Source organism: Aethalodelphis obliquidens, unplaced genomic scaffold, assembly GCF_003676395.1.
Source record: "Aethalodelphis obliquidens isolate GAN/ISIS:26980383/991018 unplaced genomic scaffold, ASM367639v1 scaffold14, whole genome shotgun sequence".
Taxonomy (NCBI): Eukaryota; Metazoa; Chordata; class Mammalia; order Artiodactyla; family Delphinidae; genus Aethalodelphis; species Aethalodelphis obliquidens.
The window spans coordinates 19,386,232-19,411,697 of record NW_020837958.1 but is presented as its reverse complement, the minus strand read 5'-3'; the positions used below and the strand labels follow the sequence as shown (position 1 = coordinate 19,411,697).

At 35.3% G+C, this 25,466-nt stretch overlaps 1 protein-coding gene across 6 annotated transcripts in view; it reads left to right on the top strand.

Annotated features, from left to right (window-relative positions):
• Positions 1-25,466, top strand: part of METTL15 (methyltransferase 15, mitochondrial 12S rRNA N4-cytidine) — a 247,913-nt gene that overhangs the window by 196,769 nt on the left and 25,678 nt on the right. For 4 of the 6 annotated variants that reach the window (XM_027115134.1, XM_027115135.1, XM_027115132.1 and 1 more), the window contains one exon: positions 3,973-6,801. The exons of 1 other annotated variant lie outside the window; for it this stretch is intronic. In XM_027115134.1, the coding sequence (XP_026970935.1) occupies positions 3,973-4,418 (446 nt within the window). In that variant the 3' untranslated portion in view covers positions 4,419-6,801. Of the gene's footprint in view, positions 1-3,972; positions 6,802-25,466 lie in introns of those variants that run through there. One more of the 6 variants, XM_027115137.1, reaches the window with a different exon arrangement.

The following is a 25,466-nucleotide window of genomic DNA, read 5'->3' as shown; positions in this document are numbered from 1 at the left end:
CTTAATCAAATGAATTAGCCATACAAGACTTTGTGATTAAGCTCAGGAAATGGAAAAACAGAGAGACCAGTTTCTATTTCTGATAACAGGATGTGGGAGATGAGAAAGCAGTGAAGGATTGCAAAACAGCCAGCTACTCAGAGTCAGGGAGCATGTATCACTAATATTTTTCTTCCTATGGCCTAAATCAGATTCCAGCTCATAGGTAGGCATTGGTTCTGGTATAGTTTTTGAATCTTTTTTCCAGATGACCTGTAGGCAAATGTTCCTACCTAGTCTATGCATACCTAAGAACTCTGTGGCAGAGTTGCTCTCTGACCAGTGACTTTCACAAGGAAACCCTTTTTTGCTACCTCAGAGGCACAGGACATTTACTGATTGTCTTTAAAGTTTCCAATTCAGACAAAGAATCTTGCTTAATTCTTGATAGCAGTATTGTCTTTTCTTATATTCTTGTCTGTTTGTAACAATGCCAGTTGATGTTTTGTTCTTACTACTTAATTTTCATTGCCATATGCTATTTTATATACTTTTGTTTCTTTATTTCATTTTACACAATCTGCATTGTCAACCTCTCTTCCCATAAATTACAGACACAAAAGTGCCAGTAAAAAGGAAGGGAGGATATGTGCCTTTCATCCCCAGAGCAGCACCAAAAAGCTGCGCGAAGCACGTTGCCCATTGCAGTCCCTTGTCATCTCTCTAAAAATGGAACTTGAGGAGGCTGACAGAACCACACCTAGAAATCCTTCCCAAGAAATCCAGTGGACATAGTCCATATTAGAATTCCCTAAACAAAAGTAAGAAAGCCCCAGAAGGAAAGCTTCATGGAATGTAGTTATCCTATTATCTTCAGGATCATCCATTCCTAAATATAAACAAAAGCTCTTATTTTCTTTCTCCATGATATGATATTGACAAGGCCTAATTAGACCTTATAAAGACAAGCTTATCTGGTCACAGTGGTGTTAATTTTTGAGCTCCAGATTCATAGAGTGGATGTACTTAATGTGAACATGAATTATATAAACTTGACATTGCATAATATAAAATGTTAATAAAGTCTCACTTTATGTGAATACTTTGAAATAAAAACAGATTTCCTCAATTAAAAAAATCAGTCAGGAATCTCATAGTTTCATAACTAGCTGGCTGAATGAATTATAAACTATAATTATAGCAGAGGAAGGTGCCATTTTAGCTGGTAAACAGAAATGCCTACCATACTTTGTCATGTCAAATGAACCAATGCTCTTGTTTATATTAGAATTTCTATGGGGATTTCAGACATTACTTTGTTATTTTAACATTTCCTATTTGTATTAGCTTTAAAAAACATTTAAAGATAATATCAAGGAAGTGTTAATTAAGCTCTCTGCTTTTCTATCATTTCATCAATTTAGTTAACACATATCCAGGCATGGCTAATTCAGGGTGCTATGTTAAAAACCACATCCTCAAACATATATCTTTGAAATGTGATAAAATGCAAAGAAAACTAAGCAGTTACCATGTTGAGCCATGGTTTTAATTTCTACAAAATATTAGAGATGATAAGAAAAACAATTTTTTAAGCCTTGAAGCAAAAATATCCTACAGTATTTGTTGATCCATATGCTCCATGAATGTTTACCTCCTATTTTACATTAAAATCCATATACATTAAAATGTATTTTATATTACATTTCTCCTTTGAAAAAATTAGCATTGAATTAGGCAAGGTTTGAATCACATAAGGACTTCAGGAATGCAACCTTCTTGAAGCGTTCTCTAAATCCAAGCTCTAAATTGTGAACAGTTGCATGTTTGTTCAGATCCTTAGAATGTTTTGAAATACATTGCCCAGTGACCAAAACTCTTTCCCGGAAAATGGAGAAATTGAATAGCAAAGGGAAAGAAGTTGACCTCCCTCCTCAGCTTTGACTTTGGCATTTTGTTTCTGAGAGACCTGGTTGTTGGAAGATAAATTCCCTAATGTCTAACGTTTTCTAGCCTTTCAGCAAAGTAGATTTTGTAGAGGAAGAGTGAACCATAACACTGATTTGGTTAACGTCAGGCTGCCGAGTTCTTAGCTCTGTGGTACAGGTAAAATATTATTTCTCCCCTCCTCTGATCCAGTTTCCTAAGAAGATTAATCAGATGTGTCTTAATGTACTTTACTACCAGAGCTACAGATTACTAAATGTGAACTGTTATTAAATTGTGAGATTCCCTTATATGTGCTGAATAAGAGAGGTTTGTGAGATATATATTTTATGGTTTTAGTGTTTACTCTTAGGTCCATGATCCATTTTGAATTAATTTTTGTGTATGGTGTGGAGTAAGGGTTGAAGTTCATTTTATTTTGTACAAATAATCACTTTCATTGAAAATCTGTTCTTTCTCCATTGAATTAACTTGACATTTTGATCAAAACATAATTGCCTATATAAATGTGGGTCATTTTTCTGAAGCATGTACATTTTTGGAACTATGTTATTTGGTGCATATGCATTTGTAATTGTATCTTACTGCTGTCTTGATCATTTTTCTCAATAGTAAATGTTTATTTTGGGGTCTAGCAATTCTTCTTTTTAAAAGTTTATTTTGTCTAATGGTAGTATAGTCTCTCTGGGGTTTTTTTTGCTTAATCTCTACATGGTATACTTTTTCACAGCCTCTTGCTTACTTTTATTTGTGTTTTTATATTTAATGTGCATTTCTGTAGACAATGTATAATTAGGTCTTGCTAGTTTTCAGTCAGTCTCTACGTTTTTATTGGAGTGTTTAGTACCCTTACATTTAATGTGATTATTTTTATATTTGGATTTATTGTCTGCCATTTTGCTATTTGTCTTCTCTTTGTCTCATTTTTATTTTCCTGTTCTTCTGCCTTCTTTTGTGTTAAACAATATTTTGTGGATTAATTTTATTATTATTTTATTCACTTATTAGCTTTATTTCTTTGCATTATTTTTTGTTATTGCTCTAGGGACCACAATATGCAACTTTAACTTCCAGTAAAATATAGGAACCTTGTACTAGTGTAGTTTCATTTACACACTCTCATCCTTTGTGCTGTTGCTGTCATATACAATACATATCTATATCTATATTATAAAACCAAGAATGTTATATTATAATTTTACTTAGAGTCTTGCCTTTTAAAGAAATTAAGAATGATAGAAAGACAGTCCTGTCTTTTAAGAAATTAAGAGAATTATTTCTTATCTTCATATCATATCACTCATATTTTCATTACCCTCTCTCTATCCAAGTTATCACCTGATGTTATTTTATTTCAGCCTGAAGTATTTCCTTTTGCATTTCTTAAATTTAGAGCTGTTAGCAATGAATTTTCTCATTTTTAAATTTATTTGAAAATGTCTTTGAACCTTTAATTCTGAAGAATGGTTTTAAAATAGCTTTCTTGGAAGACAGGGTTTTTTTCCTCAACAATTTGAATGTTATTCCAGTATCTTATAGACTCCATTATCCTAATGAGAGATTAGCTGTTAATCATATTTTTGTTCTCCTATGTAATATATTGTTTTTCTGTGTTATATTCAAGATTTTTCTTATTATCTTCAGCTTGTAGTAGTTTGATCATGATGCATCTAGGTGCAGTTTTCTTTGTTTATTCTATTTGAGGTCCATTGAATTTTTTGTAGCTGAGAGTTAATATTTTTCATCAAAGTTAGGAAGGTTTTCATTATTATTTCTTCAAATATTTGTTCACCCTTTTCTCTTTCTCTGCTCTTGTTTGACTCCATTTACCCTTAAGAGTTCTGAAATATGTTTCTGACAGAATAGTTTTAAACTTTGATGGAAGGCTCGGAAATAAAATGGAGAAGTATGGATGAAATGACACAGTTTTCTAAGGAAACTTAGTTCCTTAAATATACACACAACACAACCCAGTAAATTTACAGTGGAAAATATTAATGTTACCTATTTGTCCTCTTTTCCTGTTTTTACAAAATCTGTTTGTAGGTGCATTTCCTCCATCTGCTACTTATGCACGAAAAGACTTGCTACAACGATCTACCCATATCGCTACCAAGACTTTCCAAGCTTTTCGCATATTTGTGAACAATGAACTCAATGAACTTTACACAGGACTGAAGACAGCTCAGAAGTTTCTGAGACCTGGTGGTCGCCTGGTTGCCCTCTCCTTCCATTCACTGGAGGATCGCATCATCAAACGATTCCTGCTTGGGATAAGCATGACACAAAGGTTTAACCTAAGTGCTAGACAGAAGGTGATACAAAAATCACAGTTGGGTTCAGATCATGAAAACACGGAAGGAGTCTCTATAGGAAGGGCCCCTTTAATGTGGAAAGTGATGCATAAGAAGGTACTTACTCCGGAAGATCAAGATGTACAAAATAACCCCAGAGGACGCTCAGCCAAGCTTAGAGCAGCTATCAAATTATGAGGAAGTTATCATCATCTGATTCTTCAAGTTCTTCCTCACAGTTTCTCGTGTAATATTCCTGAACAGCCTAATATAAGAAAGTGTGGGATATATAGAGATATGTACCATATATGTGTGGAAATAGGGGGTATTTAGCATTTTTTTTCTCAAAAAGAAAATGTAGGAAATATTAGCATGACACAGATAGCTCAATTCAAGATGCAGCAGTGTCTCAAAACTGGAAAAATTGTTTATCTTAGCATTATATTTGACTTTTGAAATGCAGTCCTTTTTCTAACCGGGAATTTTTTTTAAAAAGAAGAAGAAGAAGAAGAAGAAGAAGAAGAGAATATGTGTATTTACTTAACTATGTAAATTCAAGCTGTCAAAAGAGAGATTATAATTATATCTGCATGCCCAAATTCTGAATTTAGATATTCAGATTTGCAACAGACTGTCTATAACTCAAATAATTAATAATGATCATAAAATGAATTTTAATTTTCCTACTTGGGAATAATTAATTACTACTATAGCTTTCTCAAATATAGGTACTATGAAAATTTAAAATATTCAAGTATTATTTTAAAAATGCATTATACAGATAAATTTCATTACTGAAATTACAGTGTTCATTGTTTTAAAGGGATTTTTCAGTATGATATGTGCCATGTTTTCATATATTAGAAACTAAAAATGTAGAATTGCTCTAATAGCTCTCACAGAGAGTGTTTCACAAAACTTATATTTAAAGTCAATTGTGTTTATTTTAATAATAGCCCAGAATGCTTTTGATAAATAAAAATCTGTCATCATTTGAATCCTGCAATTTTAAATTCGGCTATTCAAAATATTCAAAGTCTATTTGAAATGGAAAAGTATGTTATCTCTTCCAGATACTAAAATCAGTGATTTTATTTACGAATAGTAATTGTAATTGTAAAATGTTTATTCAGGTGAAGTTCACGTGGCAGAGGATTCTTTAACAAATTAATGAAATTGATTCAGTATTCACATAACTTTTTATACATTAATATGCACTTCTAATTTATTCGGTTATGCAGCAAGTACTGAACTAGGCAAAGAAACAAAGGCGAGTAAAACACACATAGCCCATAGTATTAGTCCTGTGGAGTTTATAGTCTAGCCAAGAAGAACAATGGTAGTTAAATAATCATAAATATTAGTATAAAATTGACAAAGCGGTAAGGGCTATAAAGAAGTAGTACAAGGTACCATAAGTACATCTAGTAGGGATTTCATCTACTGAAGGAAACCAGGTCTGACAACATGGTGCTTGATTTGTGACTTGAAGGATGAATAAGTGATAATTAGTAAAAGGATACATGGGCATGTTCATTAAAGGTGCATGTAAATGATTGTTTTCTTAAGTAGTTTCCCTTGAAGTCATATTTATACTATTAATTTGCTCAGTAAACTATTCAAATACAGGAAAAATTCATCTTCTCAATTATGATTACAAACTCTAAGTTGGTGAATCCAATGAATAAAATACCAACATAACTATGGGCAAAAGATAAGAATTAAATACTTGAATTTACCTCAGACTTACTTTATCTACCTCTGTAATATTTAGCTTTAGTTCCCAAGTTTGTTTACCACTTGTAATTTACAGACTTTATTCAGATCTGAACAATTCTGCAGTGAAATCAGAATTAGAAAATATTCTAGGGAACAGTATGCTCAAATTAGAAACAAATGAAAGTACCTAGCTTAATCTCCTCAGTCCTTCCTGAAGAATTTAAGTTCCTCTTTGTATGTACGTCATACTTGTGAATGAGAATGATTCCCAAAGGTAAGTGCCCATCTGAGTATCTGATCAGAATATAAAAGATCGCATCTAATATTCAACAATGATTCACCTATTTCATCAATCATTTTTGGATGCTATATAATACAGGAATCTTTTCATTAATGTTAAATGGAAATTGACTGCCCTGGGTTGGATGGCATCCTTACAAACTTCATGTCCTTTGCAAAACCTCATAATGTGACCTTATGTGGAAATATGGCTATTGCAGATGTAAGTAGTTAAGAGGAGGTCATACTGGAGCAGGGAAGGCCCTTAATCCAATATGTCTGTGTCATTATAAGAAGAGGAGAAGAGAGAGACACAGGGAAGAATGCCACATGAAGGTAGAGGCAGAAATTGAAGTGATAAATCTACAAGCCAAGGGACACCAAGAATTGCTGGCAACCATAGGAAGCTAGGAGAGAAGCATGGAATAGATTCTCCCTCATAGACTTTAGTAGGAACTAATAACTGCTGACACCTTGGTTTCAGACTTCCAAGCTCCAGAACAGTGACAGAATAAATTTCTGCTATTTTATGCCAGCCAATCTGTGGTAATTTATTACAGCAGCCCTAAGGAACTAATACTCTGACCCAAAAAACAAAAATCTTGAAAAATATTCATGAAGAAAAAATCGTGCTTCAATAAGCACAAAATTGGTTTCAAAATGTTGTAGTGTAAAAATATATTAGCTTTTTTTCTGTAATTAGGCTGTTTGCCACAATCATTCTTACCTGACTCTTAGTTTTAGTTGTAGGATGCATAATAAAATACATGAATGAGTTTCAAATTGTTAACTCTGGAGAATGGTTTAGGGAAATTCATACAATACACATAGAAAATAAAACAGATTATTGAAATGAATACATTTTAGTACATTTTATTGGAAAAGTACATTACTTTTCCAATAAAATATAAGCTATATAAAACAAACAGTTGTTTTACATTTCAGAATCTTTGTATCGACTGCTCTCTGCCCATCATTTTAATATAACATCCATCCCATTGTGTAGGACATCAGTTAACAGGTTTTAGTTCATTGCTTATTAAGAAATGAAATTTAATAACTGCACACAATTTTTAATTGATATCCCTATTTTGTATATTCATTTCATTTTAACAATTATATGTTAGTTATGTAATCTTTTTGAAATTTCTAGGGTAACTTTTTGGGGGTAATTTTTGGGCTATATCGTATCTATATATTTTTTTCTATTTCATGTAATATGTGATATCTATTTTTTTTTCTATTTCATGTAATATGTCATATATGGTTTGTGCTTAACTTCATTTATATTGAACTATTTATTATGTTACAACCAATAGTTTATAAGAGAATACAGGGCTTCCCTGGTGGCACAGTGGTTGAGAGTCCGCCTGCCGATGCAGGGGACACGGGTTCGTGCCCCGGGCCGGGAAGATCCCACATGCCGCAGAGCGGCTGGGCCCGTGAGTCATGGCCACTGAGCCTGCACGTCCGGAGCCTGTGCTCCACAACGGGAGAGGCCACAACAGTGAGAGGCCCGCGTACCGCTAAAAAAAAAAAAAAAATACAGTATGTCTAAGGGTTTTTTTTGAATTATTGAATGTTATTTTTTTATACAGCAGGGTCTTATTAGTTATCCATTGTATACATATTAGTGTACATATGTCAATCCCAATCTCTCAGTTCATCACACCACCATCACCACCACCACCACCCCTGCTGATTTCCCCGCTTGGTGTCCATACGTTTGTTCTCTACATCTGTGTCTCAATTTCTGCCCTGCAAACCAGTTCATCTGTACCGTTTTTCTAGGTTCCACATATATGTGTTAACATACGATATTTATTTTTCTCTTTCTGACTTACTCTATATGACAGTCTGTAGGTCCATTCGCATCTCTACAAATGACCCAATTTTGTTCCTTTTTATGGCTGAGTAATATTCCATTGTATATATTTACCACATCTTCTTTATCCATTTGTCTGTCGATGGGCATTTAGGTTGCTTCCATGCCCTGGCTACTGTAAATAGTGCTGCAATGAACATGGAGGTGCATGTGTCTTTTTGAATTACGGTTTCCTCTGGGTATAAGCCCAATAGTGGGATTGCTGGGTCATATGGTAATTCTATTTTTACTTTTTTAAGGAACCTCCATACTGTTCTCCATAGTGACTGTATCAATTTACATTCCCACCAACAGTCCAGGGGGGGTCCCTTTTCCCCACACCCTCTCCAGCATTTATTTTTTGTAGATTTTCTGATGATGTACATTCTAACTGCTGTGAGGTGATACCTCATTGTAGTTTTGATTTGTATTTCTCTGATAATTAGTGATGTTGAGCAGCTTTTCATGTGCTTCTTGGCCATCTGTATGTCTTCTTTGGAGAAATGTCTAGGTGTTCTGCCCATTTTTGTATTGGTTTGTTTGTTTTTTTAATATTGAGCTGCATGAGCTGTTTATATACTATGGAGATTAATCCTTTGTCCATTGATTCATTTGCAATATTTTCTCCCATTCTGAGGGTTCTCTTTTCGTATTGTTTGTATTTTCCTTTGCTTTGCAAAATCTATTACGTTTCATTAGGTCTCATTTGTTTATTTTTGGTTTTATTTCCATTTCTCTAGGAGGTGGGTCAAAAAGGATCTTGCTGTGATTTATGTCACAGAACGTTCTGCCTGTTTTCCTCTAAGAGTTTGATAGGTTCTGGCCTTACATCTAGGTCTTTAATCCATTTTGAGTTTATTTTTGTGTATGGTGTTAGGGAATGTTCTAATTTCATTCTTTTACATGTAGCTGTCCAGTTTTCCCAGCACCACTTATTGAAGAGACTGTCTTTTCTCCATTGTATATCCTTGCCTCCTTTGTCACAGATTAGTTGGCCATGGGTACGTGGGTTTATCTCTGGGCTTTCTATCCTGTTCCATTGATCTATGTTTCTCTTTTTGTGCCAGTACCATATTGTCTTGATTGCTATAGCTTTCTCGTATCGTCTGAAGTCAGGGAGTCTGATTTCTCCAGCTCCATTTTTTTCTCGCAAGACTGCTTTGGCTATACGGGGTCTTTTGTGTCTCCATACAAATTTTAAGATTTTTTTGTTCTAGTTCTGTAAAAAATGCCATTGGTAATTTGATAGGGGTTGCATTGAGTCTGTAGATTGCTCTGGGTAGTATAGTCATTTTCACAATGCTGATTCTTCCAATCCAAGAACATGGTACATCTCTCCATCTGTTTATATCATCTTTAATTTCTTTCATCAGTGTATTATAGTTTTCTGCATGCAGGTCTTTTTTCTCCTTAGGTGGGTTTATTCCTCGGTATTTTATTCTTTTTGTTGCAGTGGTAAAGGGGAGTGTTCCCTGAATTTCTGTTTCAGATTTTTCATCATTAATGTATAGGAAGGCAAGAGATTTCTGTGCATTAATTTTGCATCCTGCAACTTTATCAAATTCATTGATTATCTCTAATACTTTTCTGGTGGCATCTTTAGGAGTCCCTATGTATAGGATCATGTCATCTGCAAACAGTAACAGTTTTACTTCTTCTTTTCCAAATTATATTCCTTTTATTTCTTTTTCTTCTCTGATTGCTGTGGCTAGGGCTTCCAAAACTATGTAGAATAATAGTGGTGAGAGTGGACATCCTTGTCTTGCTCCTGATCTTAGAGGAAATGCTTTCTGTTTTTCACCATTCAGAGTGACGTTTGCTGTGGGCTTGTCATATATGGCCTTTATTATACTGAGGTAGGTTCCCTCTATGCCCACTTTCTGGAGAGCTTTTATCATAAATTCGTGTTGAATTTTGTCAAAAGCCTTTTCTGCATCTATTGAGAAGATCATACGGTTTTTATTCTTCAGTTTGTTACTATGGTGTATCACATTGATTGATTTGCTTATATTGAAGAATCCTTGCATCCCTGGGATAAATCCCACTCGATCATGGTGTATGATCCTTTTAATGTGTTGTTGAATTCTGTTTGCTAGTATTTTGTTGAGGATTTTTGCATCTATATTCATCAGTGATATTGCTATGTAATTTTCTTTTTTTGTAGTATCTTTGTCTGGTTTTGGTGTGAGGGTGTTGGTGGCCTCATAGAATAAGTTTGGGAGTGTTCCTTCCTCTGCAATTTTTTGGAAGAGTTTGAGAAGAATGGTTGTTAGCTGTTCTCTAAATGTTTGATAGAATTCACCTGTGAATCCATCTGGTCCTGTATTTTTGTTTGTTGGAAGATTTTTAATCACAGTTTCAATTTCATTACTTGTGATTGGTCTGGTCATATTTTCTATTTCTTCCTGGTTCAGTCTTGGAAGGTTATACCTTTTAAGAATTTGTCCATTTCTTCCAGGTTGTCCATTTTATTGGCATAGAGTTGCTTGTAGTAGTCTCTTAGGATGCTTTGTATTTCTGCAGTGTCTGTTGTAACTTCTCCTACTTCATTTCTATTGTATTGATTTGAGTCCTCTCCCTCTTTTTCTTGATGAGTCTGGCTAATGGTTTATCAATTTGTTTATCTTCTCAAAGAACCAACTTTTAGCTTTATTGATCTTTGCTCTTTGTTTTCTTTGTTTCTATTTCATTTATTTCTGCTCTGATCTTTATGATTTCTTTCCTTGCGCTAACTTTGGGTTTTCTTTGTTCTTCTTTCTCTACTTCCTTTAAGTGTAAGGTTAGATTGTTTATTTGAGATTTTTCTTGTTTCTTGAGGTAGGCTGTATTGCTGTAAAATTCTGTCTTAGAACTGCTTTTTCTGTGTCCCATAGGTTTTGGATCATCGTGTTTTCATTGTCATTTGTCTCTAGATATTTTTTTGATTTCCATTTTGATTTCTTCAGTGATCTCTTGGTTATTTAGTAATGTATTGTTTAGCCTCCATGTGTTTGTGTTTGTTACATTTTTTCCCTATAATTGATAATCTCATAGTGTTGTGGTCAGAAAAGATGCTTAATATGATTTCAGTTTTCTTAAATTTACTGAGGCTTGATTTGTGACCCAAGATGTGATCTATCCTGGAGAATTTTCTGTGCGCACTTGAGAAGAAAGTGTAATCAGCTGTTTTTGGATGGAATGTACTACATTAGTTAAGTCTCTCTGGTCTATTGTGTCATTTAAAGCTTGTGTTTCCTTATTTATTTTCATTTTGGATGATCTGTCCATTGGTGAAAGTTGGGTGTTAAAGTCCCCTACTATGACTGTGCTACTGTCGATTTCCCCTTTTATGATTGTTAGCATTTGCCTTATATATTGAGGTGCTCCTATGTTGGGTTCAGATGTATTTATAATTGTTACATCTTCTTTTGCAATTGATCCCTTGATCATTATGTAGTGTCCCTCCTTGTCTCTTGTAATATTCTTTATTTTAAAGTATATTTTATGTGATATGAATATTGCTACTCCAGCTTTCTTTTGATTTCCATTTGCATGGAATATCTTTTTCCATCCCCTCACTTTCAGTCTGTATGTGTCCCTAGGTCTGAAGTTGGTCTCTTGTAGACAGCATATGAATGGGTCTTGTTTTTGTATCCATTCAGCAAGCCTGTGTCTTTTGATTGGAGCATTTAATCCATTCACGTTTAAGGTAATTATCGACATGTATGTTCCTCTTACCATTTCTTAAAAGTTTTGGGTTTGTTTTGTAGGTCCTTTTCTCCTCTTGTGTTTCCCATTTAGAGAAGTTCCTTTAGCATTTTTTGTAGAGCTGGTTTGGTGGTGCTGAATTCTCTTAGCTTTTGCTTGTCTGTAAAGCTTTTGATTTCTCCATCCAATCTGATTGAGATCCTTGCTGGGTTGAGTAATCTTGGTTACAGATTCTTCCCTTTCATCACTTTAATTATGTCATGCCACTCCCTTCTGGCTTGTAGAGTTTCTGCTGAGAAATCAGCTGTTAACCTTATGGGAGTTCCCTTGTATGTTATTTGTCGTTTTTCCGTTGCTGCTTTCAATAATTTTTCTATTTCTTTAATTTTTGCCAGTTTGATTACTATGTGTCTTGGTGTGTTTCTCCTTGGGTTTATCCTGTATGGGTCTCTATGCGCTTCCTGGACTTGGGTGGCTATTTCCTTTCCCATTTTAGGGAAGTTTTCGACTATAATCTCTTCAAATATTTTCTCTGGTCATTTCCCTCTCTCTTCTCCTTCTGGGACCCCTATAATGTGAATGTTGTTGTGTTTAATGTTGTCCCAGAGGTCTCTTTGGCTGTCTTCCTTTCTTTTCATTCTTTTTTCTTTATTCTATTCTGCAGCAATGAATTCCACCATTCTGTCTTCCAGGTCACTTATCCATTCTTCTGCCTCAGTTAGTCTGCTATTTATTCCTTCTAGTGTATTTTTCATTTCAGTTATTGTAGTGTTCATCTCTGTTTGTTTGTTCTTTAGTTCTTCTAGGTCTTTGTTAAACATTTCTTGCATCTTCTCAATCTTTGCTTCCATTCTTTTTTCCGAGGTCCTGGATCATCTTCACTATCATTATTCTGAATTCCTTTTCTGGAAGGTTGCCTATCTCCACTTCATTTAATTGTTTTTCTAGGGTTTTATCTCTTTCCTTCATCTGGTACATATCCCTCTGCCTTTTCATCTTGTCTATCTTTCTGTGAATGTGGTTTTTGTTTCACAGGCTGCAGGATTATAGTTCTTCTTGCTTCTGCTGTCTGCCCTCTGGTGGATGAGGCTATCTAAGAGGCTTGTGCAAGTTTCCTGATGGGAGGGACTGGTGGTGGGTAGAGCTGACTGTTGCTCTTGTGGGCAGAACTCAGTAAAACTTTAATCCACTTGTCTGCTAATGGATGGGGCTGTGTTCCCTCCCTGTTGGTTGTTTGGCCTGAGGCGATCCAACACTCGAGCCTACCCGGGCTCTTTGGTGGGGCTATTGACAGACTCTGGGAGGGCTCACACCAAGGAGAACTTCCCCGAACTTCTGCTGCCAGTGTCCTTGTTCTCACGGTGAGACACAGCCACCCCCAGCCTCTGCAGGAGACCCTCCAACACTAGCTGATAGGTTTGGTTCAGTCTCCTATGGGGTCACTGCTCCTTCTCCTGGGTCCTGATGAGCACACTACTGTGTGTGCTCTCCAAAGTTGAGTCTGTGTCCCCCAGTCCTGTCGAAGTCCTGCAATCAAATCCCACTAACCTTCAAAGTCTGATTCTCTAGGAATTCCTCCTCCCGTTGCCAGACCCCCAGGTTAGGAAATCTGACGTGGGGCTCAGATCCTTAAATCCAGTGGGTGGACTTCTGTGGTGTAAGTGTTCTTCAGTTTGTGAGTTACCAACCCAGCAGTTATGGGATTTGATTTTATTGTGATTGCACCCCTCCTACCATCTCATTGTGGCTTGTCCTTTGTCTTTGGATGTGGGGTATCTTTTTTGGTAAGTTCTAGTGTCTTCTTGTCGATGATTGTTCAGCAGTTAGTTGTGATTCCGGAGCTCCTGCAAGAGGGAGTGAGAGCACGTCCTTCTACTCCGCCATCTTGAACCAATCTCTGTAACTAGGTTTTTGAGATTAACTAAAATCTCTTAAAATTCTCTTGCAAATTGTTGAAAATCATATTTTCTTTAATGTTTGCAGAGTATTACATATCTTCAGAGGTTTATAAAATTCCTTATTCTAATTTCTGTTTTTAAATGAGAAGCAGAGATAGTAATGTATTTATACTGTAGAATTTTTTTTAATTTCATTTGAAATCTTATTCAAAAAGTGTGAGACAGTTCTTAATGGAAAATTCAAAATGTACAACAGATACAGAATTTATAGCAGCACTTTCATTTGGTTAAAGAAGATAAATACTTGGATATGTTCATTCAATAAGTATAGATTAAAGCCTGACCATTTAGGAAGAAATCAAAAACACCTCTCTCAATTCTTTTCTTCTTTTTATACTCCTTCCCTTTCCCTCTCTCTTTTTACATGTGAATTTCTTATGCCATTGGAGATGACATTCATTTATATTTCACATTTACTCTAGAAAAAGAAATATTATGCAATATTAGCATGTACTCTCACAAACTAAGAACTACATGTTAGATTCTTAGTAATGGGTAAGGATTAACTAAAAATTGCTTCTGGTTAAAATCTGTAATTTTTATTTTAATATATTTTTCTATTGCGTTTTCTTGAGTGCTGCAGTATTCTGATAGTTTTTTTGCGTCTAAACAACATTCCATAATAGAAAGAGATAAGTATTAAAATGTGAAGGGAATTTTGTGAGGTTCTTGACAAATATAAATTTAATGACAGAAATCCTGATTGGAGATAAATTTTTCTCAGAAACACAATGCCATATATTCAATGTTGAATGAAGTATCGTTTCTAAAACTCAGCGTGATATTCTAAAGAAGCTAGATTATATAACAAGCATAACTATTTTTATATTATTTTCTCAAATTTCATCTGTTTATAGCTACTATTCACAAGTAATATTTGGTAACACACAGTGTCATATGCAGGAATACTAAGAGATAGTTTAAATCTAATTTTTTTAATTTATTTTTTTAACATCTTTATTGGAGTATAATTGCTTTACAATGGTGTATTAGTTTGTGCTCTGTAACAAAGTGAATCAGCTATACACATACACACTTCCCATATCTCTTCCCTCTTGTGTCTCCCTCCCTCCCACCCTCCCTATGCCACCCCTCTAGGTGGTCACAAACCACCGAGCTGATATCCCTGTACTATACGGCTGCTTCCCACTAGCTATCTATTTTACGTTTGGTAGTGTATATATGTCCATGCCACTCTCTCACTTTGTCACAGCTTACCCTTCCCCTTCCCCATATCCTCAGGTCCATTCTCTAGTAGGTCTGTGTCTTTACTCCTATCTTACCCGTAGGTTCTTCAAGACCTTTTTTTTCTTTTTCTTAGATTCCATGTGTCAGCATACAGTATTTGTTTTTCTCTTTCTGACTTACTTCACTCTGTATGACAGACTCTAGGTCCATCCACCTCACTAAAAGTATCTCAATTTCGTTTCTTTTTATGGCTGAGTAATATTCCATCGTATATATGTGCCACATCTTCTTTATCCATTCATCTGATGATAGACACTTAGGTTGCTTCCATGTCCTGGCTATTGTAAATAGAGCTGCAATGAACATTTTCGTACATGACTCTTTTTAAATTATGGTTTTCTCAGGGTATACGTACAGTACTGGGATTGCTGGGTTGTATGGCAGTTCTATTTTTAGTATTTTAAGGAACCTCCATACTGTTCTCCATAGTGGTGGTATCAATTTACATTCCCACCAACAGTGAAAGAGTGTTCCCTTTTCTCTGCAACCTCTCCAGCATTTATTGTTTCTAGATTTTTTGATGATGGCCATTCTGACCGGTGAGAGATGATATCTCATTGTAGTTTTTATTAGCATTTCTCTAATGATTAATGATGTTGAGCATTCTTTCATGTGTTTATTGGCAATCTGTATATCTTCTTTGCAGAAATGTCTATTTAGGTCTTCTGCCCATTTTTGGATTGGGTTTTTTTTTTTTTTTTTTTTTTTTTTTGATATTGAGCATCATGAGCTGCTTGTAAATCTTGGAGATTAATCCTTTATCAGTTGCTTCATTTGCAAATATTTTCCCCCACTCTGAGGGTTGTCTTTTGGTCTTGCTTCCTTTGCTGTGCAAAAGCTTTTAAGTTTCATTAGGTCCCATTTGTTTATTTTTGTTTTTATTTCCATTTCTCTAAGAGATGGGTCGAAAAGGATCTTGCTTTGATGTATATCATAGAGTGTTCTGCCTATGTTTTCCTCTAAGATCTAAGAGTTTCATAGTGTCTGGCCTTACATTTAGGCCTTTAATCCATTTTGAGTTTATTTTTGTGTATGGTGTTAGGGAGTGTTCTAATTTCATACTTTTATATGTACTTGTCCAATTTTCCCAGCACCAGTTATTTAAGAGGCTGTCTTTTCTCCACTGTATATTCTTGCATCCTTTATTAAAGATAAAGTGACCATATGTGCGTGGGTTTATCTCTGGGCTTTCTATCCTGGTCCATTGATCTATCTTTCTGTTTTTGTGCCAGTACTGTCTTGATTATTGTAGCTTTGTAGTATAGTCTGAAGTCAGGGAGCCTGATTCCTCCAGCTCCATTTTTTGTTCTCAGGATTGCTTTGGCTATTTGGGGTCTTTGTGAAATTTTTTGTTCTAGGTCTGTGAAAAATGCCAGTGGTAGTTTGATAGGGATTGCATTGAATCTGTAGATTGCTTTGGTAGTAGAGTCATTTTCACAATGTTGATTCTTCGAATCCAAGAACATGGTATATCTCTCCATCTATTTGTATCATCTTTAATTTCTTTCAGCAGTGTCTTATAATTTTCTGCATGCAGGTCTTTTGTCTCCTTAGGTAGGTTCATCCCTAGATATTTTATTCTTTTTTGTTGCAATGGTAAATGGGAGTGTTTTCTTAATTTCGCTTTCAGATTATTCATCATTAGTGTATAGAAATGCCAGAGAATTCTGTGCATTAATTTTGTATGTTGCTACTTTACCAAATTCATTGATTAGTTCTAGCAGTTTTCTGGTAGCATCTTTAGCATTCTCTATGTAGAGTATCATGTCATCTGTGAACAGTGACAGCTTTACTTATTCTTTTCCAATTTGGATTCCTTTTATTTCTTTTCTAATTGCTGTGGCTAAAACTTCCAAAACTATGTTGAGTAATAGTGGTGAGAGGGCTTCCCTGGTGGCGCAGTGGTTGGGAGTCCGCCTGCTGATGCAGGGGACATGGGTTCGTGCTGCGGTCCGGGAGGATCCCACGTGCCGCGGAGCGGCTGGGCCCGTGAGCCATGGCCGCTGAGCCTGTGCGTCCAGTGCCTGTGCTCCGCAATGGGAGAGGCCACAGCAGTGAGAGGCCCGCGTACCGCCAAAAAAAAAAAAAAAAATTAAAAAATAAAAATAAAAAAAAATAGTGGTGAGAGTGGGCAACCTTGTGTTCTTCCTGATCTCAGTGGAAATGGTTTCAGTTTTTCACCATTGAGGACGGTGTTGGCTGTGGGTTTGTCATATATGGCCTTTATTATGTTGAGGAAAGTTCCCTCTATGCCTACTTTCTGCAGGTTTTTTTTCAGAAATGCATGTTGAATTTTGTCGAAAGCTTTCTCTGCATCTATTGAGATGATCATATTTTTTTCTCCTTCAATTTGTTAATATGGTGTATCACGTTGGTTGATTTTCATATATTGAAGAGTCCTTGCATTCCTGGAATAAACCCCACTTGATCATGGTGTATGATCCTTTTAATGTGCTGTTGGATTCTGTTTACTAGTATTTTGTTGAGGATTTTTACATCTATGTTCATCAGTGATATTGGCGTGTAGTTTTCCTTCTTTGTGACAGCTTTGTCTGGTTTTGGTATCAGGGTGATGGTGGCCTTGTAGAATGAGTTTTGGAGTGTTCCTCCCTCTGCTATATTTTGGAAGAGTTTGAGAAGGATAGGTGTTAGCTCTTCTCTAAATGTTTGATAGAATTCGCCTGTGAAGCCATCTGGTCCTGGACTTTTGTTTGTTGTAAGATTTTTAATCACAGTTTCAATTTCAGTGCTTGTTATTGGTCTGTTCATATTTTCTTTTTCTTCCTGCTTCAGTCTTGGCAGGTTGTGCATTTCTAAGAATTTGTCCATTTCTTCCAGGTTGTGCATTTTTTTGGCATATAGTTGATTGTGGTAATCTCTCATGATCCTTTGTATTTATGCAGTGTCAGTTGTTATTTCTCCTTTTTCACTTCTGGTTCTGTTGATTTGAATCTTCTCCCTTGTTTTCTTGATGAGTCTGGCTAATGGTTTATCAATTTTGTTTATCTTCTCAAAGAACCATCTTTTAGTTTTGTTGATCTTTGCTATCATTTCCTTCATTTCTTTTTCATTTATTTCTGATCTGATTTTTATGATATCTTTCCTTCTGCTAACTTTGGGGTTTTTTATTCTTTCTCTAATTGCTTTAGGTGCAAGTTTAGGTTGTTTATTCGAGATGTTCCCTGTTTCTTAAGGTAGGATTGTATTGCTATAAACTTCCCTCTTAGAACTGCTTTTGCTGCATCCCATAGGCTTTGTGTCGTTGTGTCTCCATTGTCATTTGTTTCTAGGTATTTTTTGATTTCCACTTTGATTTCTTCAGTGATCACTTGGTTAATGAGTAGTGTATTGTTTAGCCTCCATGTGTTTGTATTTTTTACAGATCTTTTCCTGTAATTGATATCTAGTCTCATAGTGTAATGGTCGGAAAAGATACTTGATGCCATTTCAATTTTCTTAAATTTACCAAGGCTTGATTTGTTACCCAAGATATGATCTATCCTGGAGAATGTTCCATGAGCACTTGAGAAAAATGTGTATTCTGTTGTTTTTGGATAGAATGTCCTATAAATATCTATTAAGTCCATCTTGTTTAATGTATCATTTAAAGCTTGTGTTTCCTTATTTATTTTCATTTTGGATGATCTGTCCATTGGTGAAAGTGGGGTGTTAAAGTCCCCTACTATGATTGTGTTACTGACAATTTCCCCTTTTATGGCTGTTAGTAGTTGCCTTATATATTGAGGTGCTCCTATGTTGGGTGCATAAATATTTACAATTGTTATATCTTCTTCTTGGATCGATCCCTTGATCATTATGTAATGTCCTCTTTGTGTCTTGTAATAGCATTTATGTTAAAGTCTGTTTTGTCTGATATGAGAATTGCTACTCCAGCTTTCTTTTGATTTCCATTTGCAGGGAATATCTTTTTCCATCCCCTCACACTCAGTCTGTATGTGTCCCTAGGTCTGAAGTGGGTCTCTTGTAGACAGCATATCTACAGGTCTTGTTTTTGTATCCGTTCAGCCAGTCTGTGTCTTTTGGTGGGAGCATTTAATCCATTTAAATTTAAGGTAATTATCAATATGTGTGTTCCTATTACCATTTTCTTAATTGTTTTGGGTTCGTTATTGTAGGTCTTTTCCTTCTCTTGTGTTTCTTGGCTAGAGAAGTTCCTTTAGCATTTGTTGTAAAGCTGGTTTGGTGGTGCTGAACTCTCTCAGCTTTTGCTTGTCTGGTAAGTTTTTAATTTCTCCATCAAATCTGAATGAGATCCTTGCTGGGTGGAGTAATCTTGGTTGTAGGTTTTTCTCCTTCATCACTTTAAACATTTCCTGGCACTCCTTTCTGGCTTGCAGTGTTTCTGCTGAAAGATCAGCTGTTAACCTTATGGGGATTCCCATTTGTGTTATTTGTTGTTTTTTCCTTGCTGCTTTTAATATGTTTTCTTTGTATTTAATTTTTGATAGTTTGATTAATATGTTTCTTGGTGTGTTTCTCCTTGGATTTATCCTGTATGGGACTCTCTGTGCCTCCTGGACTTGATTAATTATTTCCTTTCCCATATTAGTGAAGTTTTCAACTATAATCTCTTCAAATATTTTCTCAGTCCCTTTCTTTTTCTCTTCTTCTTCTGAGACCCCTGTAATTTGAATGTTGGTGCGTTTAATATTGTCCCAGAGGTCTCTGAGACTGTCCTCAGTTCTTTTCATTCTCTTTTCATTTTTTTTTTGAGTGCTGCAGTATTCTGATAGATTTTTTGTGTCTGAACAACATTCCATAATAGAAAGAGATAAGTATTAAAATGTAAAGGGAACTTTGTGAGGTTCTTGACAAATATAAATTTAATGACAGAAATCCTGATTAGAGATAAATTTTTCTCAGAACCACAATGCCCTATGTTCAATGTTGAATGAAGTATGGTTTGTAAAACTCAGCATGATATTCTAAATAAGCTATATTGTATAACAAGCATAACTATTTTTATATTATTTTCTCAAATTTCATTTGTTTATAGCTACTATTCCCAACTAATATTTGGTAACACACAGCGTGATCTGCAGGAATACTAAGATATAGTTTAAATGTAAATTCTTTTTTGTCTTGTTACAACCTAAATTTTCAAAAGCATTAAAACTTCAATAGAATTAATTAATGCAAGAGCAGTGATGATATTTCATAATACTTATCATTTAGGTGGACCTTATAATTCTTCACAGAGGTTTTGGCCACCTCACTCTCTTCTCACATAATTTATCAAGATTGTTAGACATCAAAGTAAAGAAATAAAATGTAATGCTCTGTTATGCAAAGTAGAAGTTTGCCTTTTTGGTAATGTAACATTTCCTTAGGCAATTCTTTACCTTAAATACAGGTTATTTAAGGACAGATTTTCTGCCATTAGCATATGCCCTATTAAATATATCACTGCCCAGATGTTAGAATACAAAGCTGAAATCAAACAAGAGGACATGCTCCATTTCTGATTCTTGAGTAATAGCTTCTGTTCATTAAACTCTATCTTTATGTTTGGCCAGTAATACTTGTCTGCCGTGCAGAAGGTGAGGATCTGTATTGTTAAACAATCAAATGGTATGATTCCTCATTCTTTCACGTGGAAAAGCATTATCATCCAACTCGTATAAGTGCTAAATTGAGGGCAAGGTTGTAAATAAAACCATTGGCTTTGGAGTCAGAAAAACGAGCTTGAATTCCAGGTTTGAATATATTAGCTGAATAGCTCTGTAGTATCCTGAATCCTCATTTATTTCACTTCAAAATGAGTACAGTATTGGTACTTTCTCATCAGGTTACTATGAATCAAATAGGAAATACTCAGTAAATATTTATGAGTTAACTTTAAGTCATAATTACCACAATGTAACTCACATTTCTGGACACCATGGTTAAGGAGGTATGTACTTTTATCCTGGTAGTTTTAAGTGCAGCCTCTGCATCACTAGCAGTAGTTGATTGGGTTTATGGTCGGTTTATTATTTGGGAATTTTATTCCTATTTGATATTTATTTAACACTCGCAGTGTTTGCTATACCTTGACAAGGCCTATAAAACACACAGTCATTGCCCTTGTGGAGTTTCCATTTATAAGAAAACAAACTGGGAAGAAACGAACCAGTTGCTCAAGGTATTTGACATTCATTTAGGTCAGAGAATGTTATTTGTCCTACACTTCCATATCAGTAAGTGTCCAACCTAAGTGGTCCTTTTAGTAAGATTCTCCAAAATACATTTTGAGGAGGGAAAATGAGTATTTTATGATATATGAGATGGAAGATTTCTAAAGGAGTATTTAAGAAGTTTCCTATTTCTGCACTCTAAAGTCAATGCAGAGATACTAAAGGACCAATAAAGTGTGTATGTTGCAGGTGTTCAGGAGAAAATAACATGAAACATAAATAGACAGTTCACACTTAGAATGAGCTGATGATCTTCTCTTGCAGCACCACTGAAACATATATTATTAGAACTGGATCTATGTAATTCCCACCCACTTACCTTTGTCTCAGAATTTATAAATCTCTTACTTTATCTCCATTTTGTACTCCTGTTTCTCATCAGATAGCTTATCCTGACTCCTTTTCTTTCTGTCTTCTCTAGGACTTAGTTCAGTCAATTTTCTTGCCCTCTTCAGTCTTGAATCCATTCTCCACTGGTATCTTTCCTTCAGTCTACAAACATATTCAAAAGTGAACCATGCTAAAAGCAAATCATAATAACTAAAATCTCTCCTTGACTCTGTTTTCCTTACCAAAATAACCCCCATCATTCTGTTTTCTTTCATATCTTGACCTCCTAAAGAAAGTCTCCAACTCTTCATCTATATTTCACTTATCCAATTCCAGTATACTCTCTATAGAAACTATTCTCTTAAGTATTAATGGTGACTTCTTAATTACTAGACCCTGTATCCTAATCTCCCTCTTCACTTTCCTGATCTCTTCAGCATTTGATAATGTTCATCTATCCTTCCATAAAAATCTGTTCTCCATTGTATTCTCCAAAATCACTCCTGTAGCTTTTTCTCTCTAACTCTGATTCCTTGACTAAATCCTCTTTCTATGTCCTTTAAAGCCAGACCATGTCTCCTGTGAGTTGTTCACAAGGTATAGGTAGTTCTAGGGATGTGCATTTAGTGAAGGCAGTACTGTGAAAATTACTCCATGATCATCCATGGAGTAGATAAGAGATGAGTATCCTGCCAAGATAACAGACAGTGGAAATAACAGAGATTGGAGTCTTCCTGGAAGTTAAAATTGACATCAAGTTAAGTAAGGTGTGTCCTGGACTTCCCTGGTGATGCAGTGGTTAAGAATCTGCCTGGCAATGCAGGGGACATGGGTTCAAGCCCTGACCTGGGAAGGTCCCACATACCGCTGAGCAACTAAGCCCATGCACCACAACTACTGAGCCTGCGCTCTAGAGCCTGTGAGCCACAACTACTGAGCCTGCATGTGCCACAACTACTGAAGCCCTTGCACCTAGAGCCCGTGCTCCACAGCAAGAGAAGCCACCGCAATGAGAAGCCCGTGCACCACAATGAAAAGTAACCCCTGCTCGCCGCAACTAGAGAAGGTCTGTGTGCAGCAACGAAGACCCCACACAGCCAAAAATAAATAAATAAAATAATTTTTTTTAAAGTAATGTGTGTACCAATAACCAGGACTTCAGCTTTGGTAATGGCAAACAATAATTTGGACCAACCATCCCACTCAGAACAACTAGAAAACCTAGAAAAGATTTTTTTAATAAGAATTCACTTTGAAAGCACCAGAGGGTTAATAAGGCAGTGAAAAATATCCAGGAGAAGAAGGAAACCCAAAGAGGTTAGCCCAGCATTTGTAGCTGCCAGTTGCCAATTCCAGAAGTGGCAGCTGAGAAACTAAACAGAACTTCTGATGACAGTCTTTAGGGAGTACAGGTGAACTCAAAGCCAACTGGACCTTGAAGGAACTGAAGCTCAGTTTCAAATTATCTTAGTCCTTGAATTGGATTAAATTGATCCTGGATGCTAGAGTCCCTAAATGCCTCATAAAAGCAATTTTAGATACTCTTTTGGGAAAAACAAATTCTTACACACAAATCATTTCAGTAATATTTCATATTTAGTGTCCAACACTAAATCAGAAATTAGTCAGTCATGAAGAGACAAAGCATGATTTTTAAAAGAGAGAAAAATCCAGGTAATAAAACGCACTAGGGCAGGGGGGTATTCAGACAAATGCTGTAAATATGTTCAAGGAAAATAAACTGGAAACTATAAAGAATAAAACAAAAATTATAGAACTGAAAAATATAGTACCCAAGCTTATGAACTCAGTGGACTGGTTTATGAGCAGATTATACACAGCTAAAGATAAATAGTGAACTAGAAGTTATATCAGAAGGAAATATCCAGAATAAAGCATGGAGACAAAAAGAAAAAAAAAAGAGTACAAGAGGCATTGGAGTTACAATGAGAAGTCTAATTCATGTGTAATTAGAATCCCAAAGGAGAAATAAAATAGAACAGAAGCCACATTTGGATAGAGAATGGCTGAGAATGTCCCCAAACTGATGAAAGACATCAAGTTACAGTTTCAAGGACCCCCAAAACTTCCTAGGAACAGCATCTTAAAACCCACTGGAAGCCAAAATCATAGGCAATGCGTATTGTCAGGGAATATGGCTCACATAATCTTTTGAGGGGAGGGGGTACTGATGGAATCCAGCAAACCAAAATACAAAACAAAATATCAGTTAAGGGAGAAGTTTGATAAAATGTACTAGAATAAGCTTTGAATGCAGGTAAATACAGAACTAAGAGTAAACAACCATGGAAATTATTGCTACGGATCAGAATGCAAACATAAGTCTTGAGAATGTAAAATTAACAGAACTCACCAAAGGTATGAGTTTAAGAGGTCTGTTACATTGATGTGTGTTTCAGTTTTTGTGCCAGTACCATGCTGTTTTTATTACTGTAGCTTTGTAGTATAGTCTGAAGTTAGGAAGTGTGATACCTCCAGCTTTGTTCTTTTTTCTCAAGATTGCCTTGGTCATTCAGGGTCTTTTGTGATTCCATATAAATGTTATGATTATTTGTTCTAGTTCTATGAAAAATATCATGGGTATTTTGATAGAGATTGCATTAAATCTGTAGATTGCTTTGGGCACTCTGGACACTTTAACAATATTAATTCTTCCAATCCATTTCTTTCTATTGCTTTCAAATTGCTTCATCTCAACATCACTAATCATCAGAAAAATGCATATCAAAACCAGAATGAGATATCACCTCACACCTGTCAGAGTGGCTATCATAAAAAAGACCACAAATAACAAATGTTGGCAAGGATGTGAAAAAAAGGGAAGGTTTATACACTGTTAGTGGAAATGTAAATTAGTGCAGCCACTGTGAAAAACAGTATGGAGTTTTCTCAAAAAACTAAAAGTAAAGCTGCCATATGATCCAACAATGTCACTGCTGGTATATATCTGAAAAAAATGAAAACAATAATTCGAAAAAATATATGCACCCCAATGTTCATGGCAGCATTATTTACAATAGCCAAGATATGGACACAACCTAAGTGTCCACCAACAGAAGAATGGATAAAGAAGATGTGAGGTGGATATATAGATATGTGTGTGTATGTATATATATATATATATATATATATATATATATATATATATATCTCACATGGAATATTACTATATATATCTATATATCACACATGGAATATTACTCAACCATGAAAAAGAATTAAATTGTGCCATTTGCAAAAGTGTGGTTGGACCTAGAGAGTACTATGCTTAGTGAAATATCAGATAAAGACAAATACTATATGTTATCACTTATATGTGGAATCTTAAAAATAAATATGTATATATAAAAACAGATGCACAAATATGGAGAACACACTAGTGATTATCAGTAGGGAGAGGAAATGAGGGAGGAGCAGGATAGGGGTATGGGATTAAGAGATACAAACTACTATGTATAAAATAGATGAGCAACAAGGGTATATTGTACGGCACAGGGAAATATAGCCACTATTTTTAATAACTTTAAATGAAGTATCTATAAAAATATTGAATCACTATGTTGTACACCTGAAACTAATATAATATTGTAAATCAACTATACTTCAAATAAGTAAATATTAAAAATGAAAGAAAATGTACTACTGGAGGGGACAATTCAACTCATGGAACTTTCACTCAAATGATAGTAAACATCTTACATTTCTGCACAGTGCTGATATGGTAAGAAAAAAAGAATATGTCCTCTTCTTGGATTTACATATATTGTTTATGATTTTGCTTTTCTCTTTTTAATGGCACCATACCTACTTCTTCTGAATCTATAAATTATAGTTTTCACACAGAAATCTCTCTGATGATGATGAAAACCATGTTTAAGAGCCAGCCAGATGACTTTCGCATTTTCTGTTTTGTACATACATATATGATTTTCATGGGGTAGGG